The sequence below is a fragment of the Anser cygnoides genome, chromosome 11 (genome assembly GCF_040182565.1).
Source record: "Anser cygnoides isolate HZ-2024a breed goose chromosome 11, Taihu_goose_T2T_genome, whole genome shotgun sequence".
Taxonomy (NCBI): domain Eukaryota; kingdom Metazoa; phylum Chordata; class Aves; order Anseriformes; family Anatidae; genus Anser; species Anser cygnoides.
The window spans coordinates 18,201,479-18,224,304 of NC_089883.1; the positions used below are offsets into that span (position 1 = coordinate 18,201,479).

At 38.5% G+C, this 22,826-nt stretch overlaps 1 protein-coding gene and 1 long non-coding RNA gene across 2 annotated transcripts in view; one reads left to right on the forward strand and one right to left on the reverse strand.

Moving 5' to 3' along the window:
- Positions 1-22,826, forward strand: part of ALDH1A2 (aldehyde dehydrogenase 1 family member A2) — a 55,911-nt gene that overhangs the window by 21,795 nt on the left and 11,290 nt on the right. Inside the window, exons 2-8 of the mRNA XM_013177370.3 lie at positions 1,333-1,437; positions 1,671-1,811; positions 3,289-3,418; positions 9,207-9,268; positions 11,938-12,066; positions 12,197-12,310; positions 21,621-21,723. Coding sequence (XP_013032824.1) covers positions 1,333-1,437; positions 1,671-1,811; positions 3,289-3,418; positions 9,207-9,268; positions 11,938-12,066; positions 12,197-12,310; positions 21,621-21,723 — 784 coding nt within the window. The remainder of the gene's footprint in view (positions 1-1,332; positions 1,438-1,670; positions 1,812-3,288; positions 3,419-9,206; positions 9,269-11,937; positions 12,067-12,196; positions 12,311-21,620; positions 21,724-22,826) is intronic.
- Positions 1-22,826, reverse strand: part of LOC136791725 (uncharacterized) — a 55,682-nt gene that overhangs the window by 9,401 nt on the left and 23,455 nt on the right. Inside the window, exon 3 of the long non-coding RNA XR_010834329.1 lies at positions 1,641-1,809. This is a non-coding gene — a long non-coding RNA (uncharacterized lncRNA). The remainder of the gene's footprint in view (positions 1-1,640; positions 1,810-22,826) is intronic.

Below are 22,826 nucleotides of genomic sequence, written 5' to 3' on the forward strand. Positions count from 1 at the left end.
GAAAGTAAAAGTACGTCATCATTAGTTTGTGTGTGCAGTTGTTATATCTGCAAGGTCTTTTTGAGGCAGGCACAAGCTCCTTCTGCCCATGTCCTGAGCCAGCTCTGAACCAGAAGCTGTGTCAATGCAGTTAGTGGAGCACCAAGCCTGAGCCCTGATGAGAACACAACTATGTGGCTTCCATTTGGCTTGGAGTAGGCTGAACAAGCTCGTGTCTGGTAACAGAAAACTCTACAAATGTATCTCTGGCTTGTCATGCAAATATGAGTGTGTAGTCTCTTTACTTTCTTTAAAATGCATGGGCACCCCAGTGTCTTCATCATGATCTTTTCTTTTACAGACTCATTATAGCCCTTGGTGTTGCAACTTTTTATCTTGGACTTTCTGACCGTGTCTTCTCTAGTGGCAAAATTTTGACATCAGTGAGGCCAGGACTTCCCCTTCAGCATTTAAAGCTGTATTTCATGGCATGCAGCAAAACAACATTAATACCTGAAATCCAAGGCAGCCATATGGTTCCTGAACTATTTGAACACTTTCATTTTTTCTCTTAGAAAGATTTCAAGGGCAGGAAGACTCTGAATACCAGGAAAACCTTTCACTCGATCATTTTTCTAGAGTGCCTTATTTCATATTTGCTGATAAATAATTGCATCCTGTTCTTGAAAGTCATTCAGTAGAACACTTGTATGTCTGTAGTCACCAGTAAAAATCTACTTTATGTAAATTTGTCATTACCTCTGCCAAGACAGCTGTTGTCATCACCATTAAAATTCAAGTTTGGTTTGCCTACAACAGTTAAAATGATGTCAACACTGAGGGAATTTAACCATTTCCATTGTTCTAAACAGATAAGCTAATTAATTCTGTGCTGCAAACCATCACTGTAGCCATAATCAACTGACTGTGTATTGAAGAACTGTGATGTTTGAGATTATTCAGTCTTGACTGGTTTGTATCAATGACCAAATGTTTACTTACTGAGATGGGTATTGAATGATTACGCCAAACCCTTGTCTTGGCTCCAGCAGTTTCAAGGCTTTTTTCTCTAATACCAATATTTCTTTCTTTAGTTTTTTGCTTACAGTGCTTGAATTAAATTTTAATGCCAAACAAGTTATTTAATGTTGCTTCTATAATGACACTGCCACAGAATACAGAGAGACATCATGGGCTGAGCCTTAGCCTGAACTCTTGAAAACTCTAATTCTCACAGTCATAAAGAAGCTTTAGCTCTTTTGTATTAGGATCTGCAGCCTTTCCCAGAGTTTGTTGTTGTATGCTTTACTGTTTGTTTATGCAGGGGGACTGATGACTTTTCTCCTTTTCTAGATTTTTATCAATAATGAATGGCAAAATTCTGAAAGTGGGAGAATATTCCCAGTATATAATCCAGCAACAGGAGAGCAGATCTGTGAGATCCAGGAAGCTGACAAGGTAATGCATCCCATGAACTGGTATATATGTATACATGTATGTTGATATGTGCATGTTTTTTAATATATATATGTATGTATCATAGCAACAGTTCCAGAATACCACTGCTGGACAGTTCTTCTATTAATCCCAGTTCCAAAAGCCATCACGTGACTAAGAGATGGTACAAATGCAAATTTAATAAGCCTAGTAATCTTATTTACCTTTATTTGTTATTTGTTCCTTCTTGACAGGTTGATACGGACAAAGCAGTGAGAGCTGCTCGCCTTGCTTTTTCTCTAGGTTCAGTTTGGAGGAGAATGGATGCATCGGAAAGAGGCCATCTTTTGGATAAGCTAGCAGACTTGGTCGAAAGAGACAGGGCAACTCTTGCTGTAAGTGGCACACAAAAATTAACAGTCAAATCACCTGTCAGTTTTACATTCTGAAAGCAAATTAACTCATAAACGTGTTAGCATGAATAATATTTGAAAACTACAGTTAGCCTGATGACTGACTGGCTACTCAAGACCTAACCTGATCCAAAGCTCATAAAAATCAACAACAGCCTTTCAATTGATTACGAGCTTTAAATTGGACGCAAAAAAATGAATGGTTATGTGTGGATGTGCACGCACATATATGCGTGACATGTACACTTGTGACTTTTATAAAAAATAAAAATCAGAAGACTGAGTGAAGTGATTTGTGCAGACATTAATGAAAAATCAGGTGTAATGTTTCCTGATAACTGAACTGGTAACATAAATTCTGGGTATTGTGCTATTTAGCTCACATGTGAAGCCATCTAAACAGTGGCATTGTTAATGTTGTTTTCCGCATGTCAAGTGCTTTGAACTAAGCTGCTGAACATCTTAATTCCAGCTTTGTCAACACTTAAATCATCTTACCACCAGTGTATACTGTAAAATCGCCACAGGGAGAAGGAAGTGCACAGCAAATCAAGTTTACTCTGCTTGTCATTTGATTTGTATTTCCACAGCCAAGCTCTTTACTGAACTGCACCACAGGCAATGCCATTAATTGCTCTTGGGGATGTAAGTCAGCACAGAATTAGGCTTCTCTTCTTCTCTATTGAAATTCATTTGATGGTTGGTGTGTTACACATGGGCGTACTTCACTCGTTCTTAATGATTTCTTTTAGGCAGCTATTGAGAGTCAGTTAAGCTACTCCACATCTGAGGACATTTTATTGCATTCTTTTTGCTAAATGATCTTACGGAACCCTGAGGATAGCTTATAAGATGCTTTTAAAAATAGGAATATTAACTTAAAAATAAGGACATCAGGCTGTTAATTTATGAGCTTCCCTAGAGGAGAGTTTGTTTATTTGATGGCAATAAATAAACTGGCTGTACATTATAGATATCTCAGGCCTCAGCAGGAGTCTTGGCAGCCACATAGAGAATTTTTTATATTCACATCAATTATATGGAGGGATATGTCCATTCTTCTCTTTATGGATTCAAATCATTTATATGGGGTTACAAGGAGCCCCTTTTCAGCTGTTATCATTAACATAACAGAACCTAGTTTGACAGGCATTTTTATCTTGGCTCCTGATTAGAACAATTTAGTGTTTATATATCTGGACCAAACACAGTGGCTATTAGGTCCAAAATGCAAACATGCACATGTATGTGGATGTGGATACATGCACACAAGTACACGGGACAGACACAGACACACATGGACACACATGCTTAAAAATCATAGTCATTCTAGAGTAACTGGTTGGTCTTCATTAAAATCTTTCTGTCATGATTGAAGAGCTGTTGGACAGTGAATACTGAAGTACAATAGACTAAAAATGCTACTGTATTTATATATTGACTTTTTCTTGTTCTCTAGACTATGGAATCACTCAACAGTGGCAAACCTTTCTTGCAAGCTTTCTATGTAGATCTTCAAGGAGTCATAAAAACCCTGAGGTATTATGCTGGTTGGGCAGACAAAATCCATGGAATGACCATTCCTGTAGGTAAGGGAGATTACAGCATCGGTGTGCACCTAAACCTTCTGATGGCCAAATGCCTTAATAGATTACTTCATTAAAGACAGAAGAGAAGCTTCTTTTCCTGGCTAAGATGAAATCAGATTGTTTTTTTCCAGTGTGCAGTATGCTGCAGAAGCAGACATCAGAAAGTCAGCAAGGGCTGGGCCTGCTATTGTTCTGTCCTACATGCACATTACAAAAAGTGTTTTGTTTCTCTTGCGTATGCCCATCTGAGAAGGAGATGGCTCAAAATCTGCAATGAAATACTGTAATACTTTATGAAGAATAGATGAGAACACAAAAAAATACTGTGTTAACAGCCTGATTAAGAAACAGCGTGCTTACCTATGTATCTTGTTTATATATGTCTTCCTATTGCCTATGCAAATCATTTTACTTGAGACTAATTTATACTTTTTTATAAAAAGTAATTTATACTTTTTTTTTTATACCAAACTAATTTATACTTTGAGAGAGTTTGCAGTGTTACTGTAGAGAACTGTACATGCGTATCAGATATATTTTGTTATATATGCTTCCTCAAATCATGTGGTGGGATGAGTTTTATACTTTATGTATGAGAGTAATCTTTATGACTGCTAAGAAACTAGTTATTCTGCTGATTTTTTTTGGTAAAACGATAACAGAAGAAATCCTCACTGTTATTTTTATTCAACAAGTCTCTTCCTCCTCCTGCTCCTCCCTCCCAGCTGTTTAACCAATACAGGCTGAATTTTCTGTTGCAAAGAAATTCATTTACAGTCTGGACTAGATATACCAACTGCTATAATTATGCGAAATGGCACATGATAGCAAAGAATGATTTTATGCAGGTGCAGTCATTAAGATAAATGACTTATCTTTTAACTACATAAAGTAAATCTTTGGGAAAGCAGTAAGGAAAACCAACATATACTCTATGGATTCTTCTCAGCTTCATGGTGCACACAGTTCATTGCACATGCATGTTAATTACACATTACTGAAGGAGTCCAAAAAAGCCCACTCACAAGTAAATGAATTTGTCATCGTACAGTAGGCACCTTTACACTGCCCATCTATTTCCTTAAAACTACATAATGTAACCTGATAGCTGCAGTACAGTATTTTGCCTCTGTACAACAAATCACAAGATTACCAAAGCAGGGCAAACAGATCATAACTATCACAGTGTTAACCATCATGGTGTTCAGCTTATTAAAATGTCAGTGTGTACTGACTGATGTTTATCATCACTAGTATATTTTCACCCAAGAAATGACAAAATTAGTATTTCTGGTTTAGCCTCTCCTGTAAGAACTCATGAAGATTTCCATAGCTATTTAGGCTGAGATTCATAAATCCTGGTTTTACTGCTTGCATTTCATATTTAAACATGCAGAAGTGCAAAGTGCACCATAAATTCATATATTCAGCAAATTTCCTGTTCCCTAATCCCTTTCTCCCTGGTCCACGAATACCTCCTTCTCACTTGTTAGCCCTGCAGGAACACAGAATTTAGGTCAGTCACCAAAAGGCACTGCCAGCTTAAGGAGAATAAATATTCTCTGATTATTCTTGTCCTCAAATGGTGAAACAGATGAAAACCCTGAATTTCTCAGTGTTGATGGGCTATGCAGGAGGAGAGGAAGCCACATTTTCAGCAGGCCTTCCTAAATGCAAACTTCAGTGCTAACACAGGTATCAGTAGTGTGTAATCATAAGTTATGATTTCTAATATTCACAGATTTGCAGGTTATCAGTTCTGAAGGCCAGGGTTAAACAATGTGCTCTTTACCTTCACTTTCCATCAGCTTGTCAGAGGAAACCAAACAAAACAACAACAAGAAAATAAAGCCCAGTTAGATTTTCTCTGTTTAGTATGTTAATAAATCTGAAACCTCCCAATCTTTTATGTTCCTGTTGAAGGCTTCTTTTCCTATAAAATAAAAATAGGCAAGTGATAGACAAGTAGAAAATAGAGGAACAGTGTTTTTTACAGTCACATTCCTTTTGCTCCAAAAATTGCTAAAACCTTCAGACTGCCCTTTGCTTGCTCCCATTCATAAAGGCTTGATAATTTAAATTAAAACAGAAATGAGGTTAGACTAGAAACTGTTAAACTAATCAACTGAATGCAAGTGAAAAGGTATCTTTACATACAATATATATGGTATAATATAGCTTAAGGAACCAACTCTGCTGTTCTCACACACTAGTTTGCTGTGTGCTGCTGTATGAGGCATGTGGCTATACTACGATTGTTAGGCAAATAAAATATCTATCACAGAGAAATCTGATGGAAATCTCAGCAAACACATCTGTAGAATGTATTGCTGTCGCAAAGTAAGATCCCTGGATAAATGAGGTTTTCTGTTTAGAAAATACAAATCTCTGGACCAGATGCTAAGCAGCTGCAAATTGATCAGGCTCTATTATTATCAATGAGGGCTAAAGTACATCAGCTGAGAATGTTTAAAAAAAAACACAACAACAACCAACCAACCAAACAAAAAAAACTACAAACCTTTTAGAATAAATTTTTAGATTGGATGTGGGATCAGACTGTCAGAACCTTCTCAGGCAATGTCCTTCTGGCTGCCAGCTAGCTAGCAGAAGGCTGAGTAACAAGCATCAGCAATAGCACCTTAGACTGTGTCATTAGCATGAGTTGTATACACAAATAAGAAGAGTTTTAGAAGTTCACTGTTCACTCATTTCATTGTGCTCCCTCATTTCATCCCTGTGCTCACTCATTTCATTTGTGAGCACAGGGAGCTTTCCGTGCTGACTGTTCAGAAAAAAATGATTCACTTCCCCAAACTTGAGTTATTTTGCCATGTTAACAGCTTATTTTACCTTATGGACGAGGCAGCTCTTAGATAAATCTTTCGCTTGTCCAGAGACGTCTGAAGCTCCTGAATAATTTGAAGCCAAGTATGTTCACAAACATATTGTTAGAAAGCAATCTAAAAAAATCCTGTCTTAATAGTACCTGTGGATGATGAACTTTGGAAGTAGGTCTCAAAAAGAGCAACTGTCTACAGTGGTGGAAGAAAGCAGGACAAGCAACTCCGCATGGAAGTAATTGCTCTAAGGAAAGAAAGTTCTGCCCACATTTGGTAGAATTAACCACGGTTTGTCTGACTTGGCGACCAGGTTCAGCTTATCTATAACTTTATGCTATGAAGCACACAGACATGTGGCAATGATTATGGAGTGACGATCTGAAGTCAATACGGTGCTAACCTAACTGTGTTACTGTTACATTGTCACCATCCTTCTGGCTGAGAATCCATCTCTCACAGTAATACCAATTACAAGCTGGTATTTTTAGCAGACTCTTTTATATGCCTCTTGAGCACTTAGACAATTTTGCCTGTATATGATTTTGACTTCTACTTTACTTCTGTCTGGTCTGATGAGTCTTCTCATGGTATGTGAACCACATCTGTGAAATATGAAAATCAAACTGATCATCTCTACTTGTGAAACAACTATTCTCATCTCCACAAAGAAGCTGTTAGGAATCATGAGACTGAAATAGTACAATGACATTTTGTCAATGCAGAGCAAACTGACTGATGGACTGTTTTCTTGCCTGATGTGAAACTCCTTTCTGTTTCCTCTGTTCTGTCGCTTGTCTTGGTTATAGAGTATTGTTACCTGTCTCATAACTGTTCTCTTTCTAGCCTCCAGCTGATGTATTGTTAGCTACTTTAGCTCAGATTTCTACTGAGAAAATTCTGTGACGTAGATGTACAGAAATGAGCAAACCTGAAAAGAAGTTGTTTCTAATCAAACTCAATTTCAAGTCTTTACTTAAATGCAAGAAACTTTATAGATTAACCCATTTGCTGTCACCAGAAGTACACTGTAGCAGGTTCCCAAAATGTACTCTCCATTGTGATGTTAGGTCTTCACCCAATACTGAACAAGGCTGTCTGTAGCTCCAGACTGGGGTAGAGGCCACAAAGCTGCCTGGGTGCTCTCATGCCATGTGAAGGAAAGCACATGCACCTACCTGCACTGTGACAAGGGGAGCAAAAGCATTGTAACTGCTCCTCCTCCTATTCCCTTTCTCCTTCTGACCATTTCCTGTCCTAGTAAATCCTCTTCTGTGATTGATCCCAGGTAACGTTCTCATTGTTCTCAAATGCTTTCTTAGTTGAAATGCTTTTTTTAAAGTAAAGAGAGTCAAATTTATCTAGATGACCAAGCACTGTCAGCCTAGGCACACATTTGGGTTACACCTCTACTGTAACCCTTTCTTCAGCTGTAGCCTCACTGAAAAACTTTTGACCTAAATTCAGAGGTAGTTTGAGTCTGGGCTAGTTTATACAGCTACAAGAATCGGTTTAGGTACAAAAGTGATTAAACTACTTTGCACAGAGGCTGGTCAAGCACATTAACAAAGCTGATGGTTAGTCGATGCCTTGATCAGTCCCAGCACACACATCATTTTCCTGCTCTTTATCAATTGAGAAGAAAGCTACATCATAATACAGTATATATAATTGCAGCACATACTTCTGGACCACAGGCAAGGGCTGAGGCAGCAACCATCAGGCAGCGTTGTGGAAGAGTATGAACTCCATCAGCCCCTATACCAGCTGTGCAAAATGAGCCAGCAGAGACTTGCTGCTTTAAGCAGGCGAGGCCATGTGAAAGGTTTCCACAGACCACAGGTCTGACCCCAAATCACAGATCTGTTTATTTCATGACCTGACTCAGGCTGCCCGGAGCTCAACAGTGTTTCCTTCAGTTACAGACTGCAGATCTAGCATAACAGCATGCGCTTTAATTAATGATACGTCTCACCTCTGGATATTGGTTTTTGCCGTTTTTGTTTATCACGACCTTAAGAATAATTACCTGATCAGAAAGCTAAATAAGTATTTTCCTCAAACCTCACACCATCCACACCTGTTCGTGGGTTTCCATTCTGCTTTTCCTGCATGTTTGTTGTTAGGATCTTTATTAGTCCATAATCTTACTTCTGTCAGAAGTCCTGTGAGAAAAGCTCAGTATTTCCAAGTTTCCAGTGGCTTTATCCCTTCATTTATTTATCTACCTCTATCTGTCCAAAAGGTTGGTGAAAACTTTTCTTATTCTCTCATCATGTTTTCCAGCTGCATTCAGCTTTTCCCTGTCAACTTAAATTGACTGCCTGTTTAGCTTGAGGCCACGTCTGATACAGGCCTTGTTCTACAAGGCACGGCTATGTGATGACCCTTGTATTCTCCATAGTGTTGAGTTCTGCAGTGAATTGTGCTCAGTTACGCATCGATCACAGGCTTACCACCTTCATGCCACATCTATGGATTCTGGTGTACCATTCCATTACTTTCAACTCCCCTTGTCTTCAGTGGAAGATGAATGAGATGTATGTCACTATTTTCCCATATCTGCTTGTATTATTTGCCTTTATATTGCTTTATTCTAGTCAGTCCTTTCAGGAAATTAACTTTGCGACTCCTTCTCTCATCCCGAAATCAGTAGAGGCCAGTAAGTGGTTTCCTTGCTGCTGCCCTTTTTTGTGCTGTATAGATTGTCCTCTTTCCCAAGGAACAAAGCAGGCTACTTTCTGATGGGTTGCCTGCTTCCTTTGTTCTACAGAAAGAACAATTAGGTTGCTCCTGAACCTAGGTTTCCCATGCTAGCTCATGAAAAAACATTTCCATGAGTTCTTTATTTCTTTTACTGCCATCAAAGGCTGATCCTTAGAGCTTTTTTTTTGTTTGTTCTGCCAAGTCAAACTGCACTTGAGAGTAACCATGCTCATCTGTTTCAGATGGAGATTATTTTACGTTTACAAGACATGAACCCATCGGAGTGTGTGGACAGATCATCCCTGTGAGTATCTCTACCAGCGCCTTCTATTTATTTTCATTTAAACCAGCTCTCTTTAAAGACACATAAAACATGGTCCTCAGCTATGTGTGTTTTCCATTACGAAAAAAGCTGAGCTCATATTGTTGACATATCTTTAACAGCCTCCCTGCAAATGCTTATTTGAACATGCTAATAGGGTTTAGGCTCTGTTATTAGGAGTTAAGTTCTCAAGTCATAGAATTCTCATGATTAAAACAAGCAAAGCAAAACACAGTGTTAATATGCTGGCTGTGGTTATGGATGTTCACACAACTTACGGAAAATTGATGCTTTGCTGTGGCAGTCTTTTTATTTATTTAGTTTTTACTGTGATTTAACAGGCTCCTCAGTTCCTGGGAGAATGTGATGCATTTTAATTCTATTCTTTCCTGCTATTTCTTTTACAAGGCTGGAAGAGAAGAAGAAACTCCAGGAGACATATCATTACAATTAACATTGCGTAGCTAGTAAGAGACATTAAATGTTTATTTGTTATGAGAGAGAAACACAGTGTTTCATCAAATATAATACTGCCTCTACACTCCAATATACATCCTTAACACACTGTTGCTGAACATGACATGGGAATTACACTGAAAAGCTAACTTTTTCAGAAGAACTAGTTAACAGGCTTTGGCAGAAATTTCAATGGGAGGCTCATATATAGCTATTAAAATATTGTGTGGAAGCTTTTTTCCTTGACAAAGCATTGGGAAACTAATCAAGACATTCTCTGAAAATTTTGTTCATGTTATTTTGTTCATGTTAACCACAAACCCACTTAACAGCAACATGCAGTATTTCCATTAAATGAGGAGCAGCCAGAAAAGATTACTTTAACAATGCTAAGCCCGTTTTCCCTATTTATATTTGTTGTTATTTTATGCCTTTGTTAAGGCATAAAACACTGCGGAAGCTCAGAGTCTGTGGCTACAGCCATCCTGCAGACATCTACGCATTATCCAATTCCATTCACAAGTCATCTTTATGATTTCACACCTTTGTGGCCATTGTTCAGTTCAGTGCATGGATGCAAAGTGGCAACCTCAACAGCTAACCCCAAAGTTGCTAGACATTTCTTTGGATTGTCTCATTGAGCTTAACTGACAAATCTGCTGAAGAAACCTTGGCCAAGGTCTGAAGCAGGATTTATTTAGTTTAGATCTGTAAAACTCTTTGTCTGGGGTACCCAGCCATCTACCACACTTGTCCATTCCCCTTCCCCCCCATCCCCAGTTTCTACTTTGAAACTTCTACATGGCTGTCATACACATCTACTCTAACACTACTGCTAATCTGTTACATATTTCCTTCACAGCTACCAGTCACAGAGTACAGCCCCAGGGCTGCTGCATGCACTCAGCCATTGCACTACCAAATAAATTATTACAAAAATAAAATTAAACAGCAAGCCTAGCACTAAACTCCTCGTCTTCATTCACATCCTAGCTTCCATCAAAACATACCCTCTTTGGCAGCTTTGTAGCATAAACAGGGCTACATACTACCCTATAAAACTCGTCAAAGCTCTCCTTGCAATACCATTACAAGTGCAGGCTGTCAGCACGCTGTTGGCCCAATAGCTCCCCTCCTAGGTTTATATACTAGAGATGGAATTAAAACATCACTTTGTCTCCGGAGTTTATAAACAACTGAGGGAGTAAAAAATTGGGTGTTCGGTGAAGAAAAGACAGTTGTGTATTTTTTCAAGCTAGCCAGGGGCTAGAGAGATGTCTATGAGAGTGGCAGCTGATATGCATCAGGCAGTAACATGTTCTGGCCAGTGGCTGACTGATAGTTTCTGTTTTCTTTCTAAAGGAGATTATTATATGCCTTTATGAGAGTGATGCGATTATTTTATTATGCTAGTATTTTCACTAAAATCACTGGAACTATCCACTTAACCTGTTAGGATCAGACCTGGATGCAGAAAGCTAAAGACTTGTTACCCTTATCTTTACCCACAACTTGTTTATACACCAAATTAATATAACCCACTACATTTTCTGCTGCAGTTACATGAAGTTGAAATTAATGGTGATGCAGAATTTTTATTTCAGCAGTTTTTGTCAACTTTGCACTCTTCTTCTCATGCCTTTCATATAAACTGCAGGGTAAGAAAATTTTGAGAAAAGATACTAATGAAATGCTTTGACCTAATATTGACACTTATAGAAGAGTTTTACTGTAATTTCATCATTTAGTGATTATATAATTTGAGTATAAATCTTCTGTCTTAAGATGTATTCTAAGAATGGAAATATACATCTAAAAATGCTTCAGCATGAACAAACAGTTCATTCTGAATGTATCTGTAGCAAGAACCATTTGTCGTGAGAGTTAAAAGTGCCAACTGCAAAACAGTAAATGAAATAAAAAGCTGTGAGTAAAAAAAATAACAGCAGAAGATTATTTTATAAAAACTGCGGGTCGGGTCTTTATTTCTTTGAACTGAAGAGAAAGAATGAGAAGGTCACTGTTCTCACTTTCTTAATGGCGGTAATTTAAAAAAAAAAAATTCTTGCTTTGTGCTGGGCAAGATTTATGTTGAGGATAGGCCTGAGAAGTAAGTGAGGTAGCAGCTTGACATCTTGAAAACAAAACACCACTGCAATATTTTTCCATCTATCAACTTTTATTTTTTCCTACAGTGGAACTTCCCCCTGCTGATGTTTGCATGGAAGATTGCTCCAGCTCTGTGCTGTGGCAATACAGTAGTTATTAAACCCGCAGAACAAACACCACTCAGCGCTCTCTATATGGGAGCCCTCATCAAGGAGGTAAGAATAATTGACAGGAATAATGTCCATCTCTCCTTATGGAGAAGGAACTACCAGCACATGGCTGGTTTAACATGCTCTGTCAGTTTTCATAAATCATGCTTCCCTGCATTCATTCCTATTTTGACAGGCTGGCTTTCCACCAGGAGTTGTCAATATTTTGCCAGGATTTGGTCCAATTGTTGGTGCAGCTATAGCATCTCATGTTGGCATTGATAAAATTGCATTTACTGGATCTACTGAGGTAAGAGTGTTCCTAGATAAATACTTAGGGAGATAGAATTAAGTCCTTGCATTACATTTTTCACTGTCACTGAATAAAAGAGATGCATTTATGTAACACCGGTCTGTCCCTCCCAGCTAAGCTTATATACTGTAGTACTATCACAGCATAAATGGCTCTTTTCCTCCAGCTCCTGCTGTGCCCAGCACCTCAGTACAGGAGATATGGCTAGAAAAATATTGCTGGGATTTCCTGTGGGCTTAAGAGGATGTGAATCACATGCAAGTAAGCAGAACATCCAGTGTATATAACAGCATACATAAATTCTGCTTTAGCATTCATAATTTGTGTATCTTGGCATATTTGGGGAAAAGGGGAGAGGAAGGGGGCAAACTGGGGCAAATACACTTCAGCTTCGATGCTGCATTCAAGTATACTGAGGAGGAGGAGGAGGTCTAGAAAGGAAGGATTGCAGGGAGAAAAGGAAATTGTCCAAGGTGTCTGTTCCCAGAATGACACTGAATGTTCCCAACAAAGACGCTGCCCAGAAGATGATGGAGACAATGGTCTCCTGGATGCCAAAATATCTTGCAATGATTCAATGATGCAGACGTTACAGAGGAGGTTAGGACTGAAGAGGAAGGCTGTCATCTGCAGAAAGAGAAACAAATCCCTCAAGTCATATTGTGCAAAGCCAGCTGTTATCAGGGTTGGGCTGGGGGGGGGGGGGGCGGGTTGATAGAGGTACTCCAGACTGAAGTCACAGGAGAAGGGGCCTTATCTCATCCTCTGAAGGCAGACAGAAAGGAATCTCCATGGGAGTTTCAGGGCTGGTTATATTTAGAGGGTGCTAAAAACAGGCCCTTTTCAATTCAAAATCTGTCAAGCTATTGTATGGAGGGAGCTCAACCCCAGGGATCCAGTCTCTCTTTGATATGCTTGACTCCCACTCGTGGCAGTTGCAGGCTGTATGCATCCCAGGGATGCTGCACTTCATACTGAGTCAAGTTTGTTGAGTCAATAAATAGACTGACCAGACAGCCCTACTAGAGATGTGTGTGTACATTCCTGGTGTGCCCAGGGATTGCAGACACTAGATTAACTCTTTCAAATAAATAATTTTGGTGGAATTATCCTGTAATTGTTTGAAGTTACCACATGAACCTAAATTATCAGTAAAATGTAGCTGTATGCCTAATTTGCATACACAGTTATCTTTCAATTACTATATGCACATTAATTTTTACGGCAATTTTAGATTATAACATACACTGGTTATATACTAAGTCAATGGCACCATTAGATTTCAGATGATTCTGAGGAATTACTATAGTCTTTACATCTCCTGTAACCAATTTATATTAGCATCCTAGAGTACTGAAAACCTTAATACGAGCTGATTACCCCCCATAAATTAAGTTGAAACAATTGTTTTCATAAAGATATGTGGTCTCTGTTTAAGATAAATATTCTATTATACAGGATGTTACACTGTTTGGAGGAGGAAAAATACAGATGGGTTAGGTTTCAAAGTTGTCTTTTGTAGCCAAAATAAATTTTTATTGTAGCTCCAGACAGCTTTAGTTTTAATAGGCGTTTAAACTCAAAAGCTGTGGGTTTTATACTAACTCAGTGCCTACCTTTAAAAGCCTTACTAATAGGAAGTGAAAAGCATTACAGAGATGAAAAAGACATTCTCTAAGAACCTAAAGCAAGAACAGATGGAACGTTTTAATGCAGGGTTAGTGTAAACTATTCCATATTGTTTCTGATTTCCTGTAACACTGATTTTTTGTACGAGCAAGTCAACATTGTAACATTTTAAACACAATGCTGTGATATGAGCTGAACAATGGAGTGTGTAACTACTCCAAAATAGTTTTCCATTTCTAATGAAATAATAATGGAAATATTTTGTCTCTCTAGTCTTGGGGCATGTCAATTGTACATTTCAGTGATGTGGACTTCCGATAGCCATCAGATATGTAAATGGCAAGATACTAACTTCCATTTCCGCCTTTCATCCAGGTGCTAGTTAAGGCAGTTAATACTTTCAACATGAGCAAGTTAATAGTAAAACCAATCAATACAATAGCAAACATCTTCAAGTTTAGATATCTGAAGCATGTTTTCATCTCAAATTTCCACCATGGAGTTCTTTCAGAGAAAAATATAAATGGTTTACCTTTCAAATGTATACTTCTCCCTATTGAAAACTTTCTATTTGCCTGTAAAAATCTCACATATACACACACAGAAAAGGCTATTGCTACCTATTTCCTGCAAAGTTTTTTTTTAAAAGAAAGCAGCAGAAATCAGGCTGCTTTTCCTACAAATAATTTTAATGCTAACATTTTACAAAATTTATAGACTCCATTCCACAGACAAAAGAAACAAGAGCAAGAAGGCCAAGTTCATGACCTTATCTCAATAAAGTCTGACATAGCCACACCAAAGATCCATCCAGCCTAGTACCTTATCTTGCAATATGACCAGTAACAGATTGCTTATAGAAGAACAGAGCATGTGTGATCCTTTCCCTGCTGTAGCCTCACAACCTCTGGTAGCTGACAATTTAAATACTTCCTAAGCCTAAAGATGTGAGTGGATGATTGTATTGTATTTAATATAGTGACCGATGGCCATGTCATCCTTGCAATCTCTTCAAGATTTGCCTTCATATTATTGTAGCAAGGAATGGAAAGTTTCACAGTTTTTGAACTGTGTGCACTTACAGTTTGTGTTTCCAACATTGATGGGAACTGTTTGCTTCTAAGGAGTTCAGTAAGTCCAAGCTTAACTCTGAGCAGGAAAAAGAAAAGTCATGCTTGGGGACAGTACCCTGGCTCTATTTCTTTTTAATTTCTCAGGTTCTCTAGTGCTTTCAAAATTAAGTACTATTTGCTTTTCAAACACTCTCAAGTACTATGTGAAAAATCATCTAGAAAGACCTATTTTCCTGTGGTACCATCACTGTTAAATTCCACTTCTCTCTTTTCTTCTGACCCTTCTTTTTATGGGTTAGTTTATGCAGAGAAGAACAGTAGTCTTCCAGCTCTTTCTTCCCTTAGAGTACTTCTTGTGGAACACCCTCCCATGGATCACTTCCTCTCCCAGTCCCATAGTACGTGGCTCTCAAAACTCTTCCCTCTAAAGCTCAGAAGGAAGGGCTCTGTAGACACCCAGTGGGCTACGAATTTCACTTTGACAACTGTTGCACTAGAAGAAAGAAAATCATACTGAGTAAGAAAGCAAGCTTAAAAATACTGTGTCTCCTTAAGTTCCAGCAGCTTTCTTGGCTTTGCTTTCTTTGGTTCATACTCTTCAGCAGCTTTTTAACATAAGTGTTTATTTTTACTGTGTTGTTTTTAGTGAACCAGAGCTGATCCACAGACTCCATAATTATGGCCATCTCCTCTAAGGCTTCACCGACACGTTTTTTCCTCATCTTCCACAATCATTGAACTTAAACTGCCCAAAATAATCTTTCCCCAACCAATCTGACCATGTCAACGCTTGTTCCCGTTCCTTTCCTACCTTCCCTTGAAAGGTCATAAGCATTTTAAGCATCCCATTACATTTTACGGAAGTTCTCCTTGATCTTTCAGGTCCCTAGTTGAAGGGAACTGGTTTAGTTCTGTTTAACAGTTAAATTTTCCTGTAGGACTTACTACCAACAATTTAATTAAAATTCAGTCCGTTTTATTTTCTGAGCTTCAGAACAGATCCAAACTCTAGATGTCTGGTTCACCCATGTAATTGGGCTGCAAAGCAAAGAAGTACAGGAGAGGTTATGTAAGTCTCTTCCCCTACAATTAAATGAGCAGCAGACCTTATTGATTTCCAAGACAACTACTGATGAGGAGACAATTTTTACACATACTAACACATGCAGTGAGGTTCTTCTTCACCTTCCAGTTACCTTCTTATTGTCTGAAAGAACTTTTGCAAAGTAGTGAAAAGTAAAAGATGAACAAATAGTATAGAAAAGCAGCCATAAAGAAGCTGCTTTACTCTTCGTATGCCTTTATTTTCACACAGGACTGTGAATACAAAGTCACTGCAAATACAGCTATATTTTGACTGCTATGAGCTGTCTGGCCGTGCCTGTATGTGTGCTCCATTTGAACTGGAACAGGGTACTTATAAGTTCTTGGTGCACATGGAATAGTTAGGCACAGTCTGTTTTGGATTTAAGATTAGAGATGATTATGGAGAGTAAGAAGCTATGCATCTAAGAAAATGAGCATCTAAAGGACTGACTGGATTAAAAATCTTGTTTGCTGCAAAAGTGTAATGAGTTCTAATAACTTCTGTTCAAAAAAACAAATGTGTTACCTCCAAATCAGAGTGGCTTACAACTCTCTCCAGTTGTCAGATGCTCTCGAGATGAGAATCATAGATAGTACACAAAATATTTGAAGCCTTGGCCAACTAGAAATTTATCCTAAGTGGCTGCTTTCCACTTTGTTCAAACTATGACCCATTAAAAGGCAGACAGATTAAAGATAGGATTCAGGTCTATGTCCATGCAGTTCTGTGGAGTAACCCAAATAAATATCCAATAAATTGTTCTGGATGCCTGTGTAAACAAAGGGTCTATAAACAACTTCAAAAAAAAAAAAAACAGAAGAGTCTGCATTTTGCTTGGCAGAATGTTTTCTTTATGCACTTAGATTAACAAACCATGATCTCATCATTAGTCAACAAGATACTAGAGAGACCATCAAAGCAAACTACAGGAGCGTCGAGGTTGATTCTTGCCAAACAAATGTTCGTAGCTAACAGCTGTATTACCACTGATTCTAATTTACTCAGCAGGATTCGCCTTTCATTTCCAAAGTGATATGAATGTCACAATGCATGATGTAGACAGAAAAAATACCTACTGCACTAGTAATGAGTTGTGTCAGTTCTCCTGTATCATACAATCACATGCTGGTTTTGGACATCAGGAATTACATCCTAACATTTTCCACTTCAACAACAAGAATCCTAAAGGTGATGTGTCCTGTTTTGAGGCAGCTAACAATGCTACAGACATGCCCTGTTCAAAGTAAGAATAGTTTAGGCAGGCAATATTATCATTTATTCATTCTATTCTATATTAATTCTTTATTATATTAATTCTTGCTTCTGCTTAACCTGTTTGATCATATCTTGGACAACTATGCTTCCTGAATTAAAAGTTGTTCTTCCCTTTTTCCCTCCTTGGTAATTTTGGAAGAATTTAGGGAACTGTCCTTGGATGACTATGGCCTACAACAATTATTATGTCAAAGGGATGTGCCTTTTTAAAACTGAAACAAATGGGGTGATGTACAAACCCTTTCAGTCAGTAAGAGTTTAGCCGCAGACTTCCACAGGGCCAGTATTTACCCAAGGAACAAATAAGCCACTTATAGCTTAGGAGTCTCTCCAGGGATTTCTGTTTGGGATTCCCTTTTCACGTGCTGAACAATTCACTGTGCTTTCTTCAGTGCTGGTCCTCACACAGGGCATTGCACAGTCAAATAAAGCTGCTCTTCTTCATGCCAACATTTTAACAGAGACACTTGTCTCTGCTGAATCTGGGGACACATCCCAAACATCCTTGTCCCAAAATGTTACATTTTCATATAATCTGGGTTTAAAATTAATAATAATAATACAAACATCATAGACTAAGTAGAAGCATGGGTTTGAAAGTTTTGCCAGAACACCAATGACTTTCTGTTAGAAAACAGAGGAATTTTTGTATCTGATCATACCGTCTCCTAGAACCTTATCAATCTCCTGTAATTTACAACACTTACCATTCTTCAGAAACCTTCCCAATAACCCAAGAACACTATAATAGCGAAGATGGGTAGCCCAGTTACTTATAATATCTACGTAGCTGATGATCTGTGTTTCTTCCATCAGTTTTTGCACTGTTCATGGAATCTTTTAATTTACAAAGCAAACCCTTGACAGTCTTGTCTATGGTAGAGTGCAAGAAAATTATCTGCCATTCATCTAAGCTGCTGTTCCCTTTGATTCAGGTGTTCCCCAATAGCTTAACATGTATCTGTGACAAAAGGAGGCTCAGAGCAGAGGAGAAGCTGGAGGTTCTGACAAAGATGTAGAGGAAGTATCACAAACCTTGAAGGTTTGCTTTTGACTTGTGAGACTTCCAGTGCTTTAAAAGGCAAAAACACCTGTACCATTTAGATACTGATTTCTGTCTGAAAACAGAGAATTAAGAGAACACAAAAGGCAATAGACTTTTTTTGAATTTCTGCACAGAAGTATTTAAAATGACTGCATGAGCATCCTCTTGAAAGAGACATTAAACTTCCAACACAGAATGTACACATAATGTACAAATAAGCAACAAGCAAGTGTTGTTTATCACAATATACTCTCAATTCCTAACATTCTACAGTTCACAGTCCAGAAACTATTCTTCAAGAAGCTGTTTTTGCACAGGGGTGTTCCAAAATGTTTCTTTAATCTTTTGTTGTTGTTGTTGTTCTGAGTAACAGATTGTTTTCTTTGAGATGGGCCAAATTACATCTGCCTCACACTCCATGCAGCTTACAAGGTTATGGTACTTCACAAGCTATCCAGGGATACTCCTGATATCAATCTTGAAGCCTATTCAAAACAAGGATGGGGAGTCAGGGGTTTCTCTGCCAACATTCCTGCTGAATAAATGCACAACTCCATTATCTGTGGGGGAGTCCTCTCTTCCAGTGTTCCCTTGCAAGTCTGTACTGCCTATTGGGAGCTCACAGATATATCTGAGAGACGCCACAGGAAGCATGTACTGAAAGACCATACAGATTGGAACACTATCACTTATCCCTTTCATGCTGTCTTTCTCCATAAAGAGAGGGTCGGTTACAAAAGGCTGTCTTTGTCGCTAAATAATCACAGCTCCGGTGCCCTCCCTAAGACTTTTCTCAACCTGTGTATATAGGGCACAAAAGGAGCACAGTGAAGAAAAATGCTGAGCAGCCTGAGCCCTACCAACCTCATGTCTACGCCGATTTCTGATGGGAAGGATACAGTGAGGCTGTTAAGTTTATACATGCAAAATCAACAATAACCTCCCTGTATAACAGTACTCTGGACACATTTTTTTCAAATTAACACCATTGTCTCCAAGCCTCATGGACTTTAGTATTTGCCATTCACAGTATTTGGACTTGCATATTTGCCAGTCACTTGTTTGCATATAGTTCTTTTGAAGTCTGTATTTACAGACAGAACAGTTTTGACATTGAAGTGGTAGAATGGAAGCGGGGGAGGGATGGAGGGCTGAACACCTTGCTCTGGTTTCCTCAGTCTGTTCTGCTCTTTGTGGATTTTTGTGGGGAAAGTGGTGATTGTTGTTCTTTGAGAGAGGGAGGTTCAAGGCAGTGAGGGTGTGAATGGCATTGGCTGGCACTGGCTATAAACACAGCATTCTCACTGGTTTAGTGTACATTTCCAGCACAGTTTGAGAGGCTGGAATTTGCAGATGACGTGCTTGATATAAGTAGTGGGAGTAGAGGGCAGGAAAGGTCCTTCTTTTTCATGTTCACTTCTGGCTGTCAGTCAAACACAGCAATAAAATCAGCTCCAATTAAGGGGATATGCAAGGAATTTTGTGATAATGTCAACACTCTATTCCATCAGTACAGGGGTAAAGAAAAGAAGCTAATGTTAATTTCTTTAAAATAAATAAATAAATAAAAAGCCTCTCATACACAATTGTGGTATCACCAGATACACAGTTAATCACAATTGTACATGAAGTCATTCACAATTCCTTCATTATCCTGTGGGGGTGGGTTTCTTTCTTTTTTTTTTTTTTTCTGGGGGGGCCCTGGTTTCTGTTTCATTTGCTTTCTGATTACTCCAGTGCTGACTTAACTTTCTCTAGCAGACTGACTTCAGTTCTCTAGTAGGTTTGGCTTCTCATCAATTAACCCCTTACTGCTAGGAATCCCACTCACCTGACCTTAGAAATAGAAAACTGAGAAATCTCATCAGCTAGAGACTATACTAGACTCTACAGTATATAGTATATAGACTATACTAGAGAAAGAAGTTCAACTGCAGACTCACTCACATCTCACTTCACATCTAACTTTCCATGTGATCTTAAAAGATGTCCCACTTGAAAGAAAGTACTTATAAAAGTTCTCAAGTTTATCAGTAGTAAACAGACACTTAATCCTGTGCTTTACTGTCTGGTCTTAAATCTACCTGTGATAATTCCTTAGTATGGGCACAGTTACATTTCAACAGTACAGAATCTGATTTATTTTTCACTCATTGATCCAGGGAGGGGAGAATTTCCAGAGAATACAGCTGCCTCTCCAACTATATGCCATGCCCCCTCTGTACAGGGTACACAAAACATGTCAAATACGTAGCTGTCAGACTGCTACTCCTTCAACCCTCATGTTTCCTTGGTGAGATCTGCAACTTGAGGCTGCTCCAATTTCCTCATTGGGCTGCATTCTGCTCCAGCTGACCCCACAATCTACAAAGATATTTAGAGGTGCTTTTGACCTCCTCAACCCATATTAAGATTATCTGTGGTGCAGCTGAGGGTCAGATCTGGGATGGTGCATTTCTAACTTCTTGCCCTGCTTGGTATTCGGCTGTATGCTGCTAATCCTGCAGAAGAGGCTGAAGATTTCCTCAGAATCTGATGTATTCTCAATCATGATTTCAGTGTCAAATTACTTAAAACTTTAAGTGCTGAAAAACAAATTTTGAAGCAAACAAATGCCCTCCCACAGTTTGGCTAACACTCTAGAAACTGTAAGTAGTAAGAGTGAAATAAATTCTACTAACACTCATCGCTTGGGATAACTAATACCTGGACTATATAAAGAAGCGTGATAACAGTTATTACTAATGAACAGTAGTAAGCTTAGTACAGGCTTAATACATACTGTGGTATCAGATCTGTTTTGTTCCACATGAAACTTAAAATCACATAACCAAATCTCTTGGCAATGGTATGTAAAACCTTGTGAACAGGGCAGTAGTTTGGATGGAAGTAATTCTAGCTATGTCAGTTTCAGATTTTTAATTCAGCCCTCCTAAAGCACCCTAAAATAAAGCTGAAACCATGTTAGCATAGAGACAAAGGGATGAAGGGTACGAACACCTTGTGCTGTGCCTTGTCCCCTCTCCAATTCTAGAAAAAAAAAAGAACTGGAAAGCTGTCCACTGATTATGAGAATCTGTTTAGATTGAAGAACCTGCTGGATTATTTAAGGCTCAGTTCCAGTGATGTCCAGCATTGGCTGTTAAAGTGAACTGTATGACTACATTGCCTGTAAAACGTGTCCCCATTTCCTTTCAGGTTGGGAAGCTGATCCAAGAAGCAGCTGGAAGGAGTAATTTGAAGAGAGTTACACTGGAGCTGGGTGGGAAAAGCCCAAACATTATTTTTGCAGATGCGGATTGTAAGTCAGCACTTCCACATTTTTCTTAAATGTTTGTGTGGCTTTTCTATTTTCATTTTAGGGCTTATCTTTTAGACAAAGTGAAATGGACCAATATAGCTGTAACTAATTGCACTTTTCGATATTACAGGAACAGCCTGGGGTGTGGTAGTTTTATAAAAAGACAACATTTGTACCCAGAGATTCACAGAGGACAACAAAACAGAAAAACAGTTAAAACCAAGCACGTGGATATGGTGTTAATCAAAATCAAGGTCCCATATGTATTTGTTCTAAACTCTACAGCAAGGTGGCCTAGTGCTTTAAATATGGAAATTCTGTGATAGTTAGATTCATAGTAATCATAAAAAGGGAGGGCTTTGATTTACATTTGAGTGGCTAATCTACCCAGTGCAGTACTTTTTTAAGCTGTTTTGATGGTAGCTATAAATGGAGAGTCTTCCATTTAAAAAATCTTCACAATTGAACAACTGTGTATTGAAATATCCTCAATGCCATTGTCAGCAGGGAGCTGAAGATTTTGGCAACTGAATGATGTGCAGCTGGGATTTTTGGCACCTGAAGGTACAGGACAGCAGTTTAGAACAGGATAAAAACACAAACTGGAAGTTTCTGCTTAAATGATCAGCAGTGAAATAGTTAACAATGTTGATATTTAAATCGTCAGCAGGAGGTTTTGACGTTAACACCCCATTAAGATGAATGGGACAGTTCACACCTTGCCTTGACCTATTGTTTCAGGCTGTGTGCAGGCACACTCTACCTACTGCATTTTCTGAGAACTTACTTTGATTTGGTCTTTTAGTTTTAAAAATAGAAAGTGAACAGAAGAATGATCTGAATAGCATGAATTACAAGAGCTGGTTACAATCCCATATTCATTTTCAGAACTTATCAATGTTCAAACACTAGGAAAAGACTAAGAATTCTCAGGAGTTGAAGTCATTTCTACTTAAGAAAGTTTTATCAAGCTAGGAGTCTAAATTGCATAGTCATCCTAGTAAACCAAAAAAGGCTCCTGTGAACCAGAGTCAGGTGCAGATGTTACAGCCCTGTACTCCAGTTACCCATCTCCATCTCCCACCAGAAATCACATCTCAAAT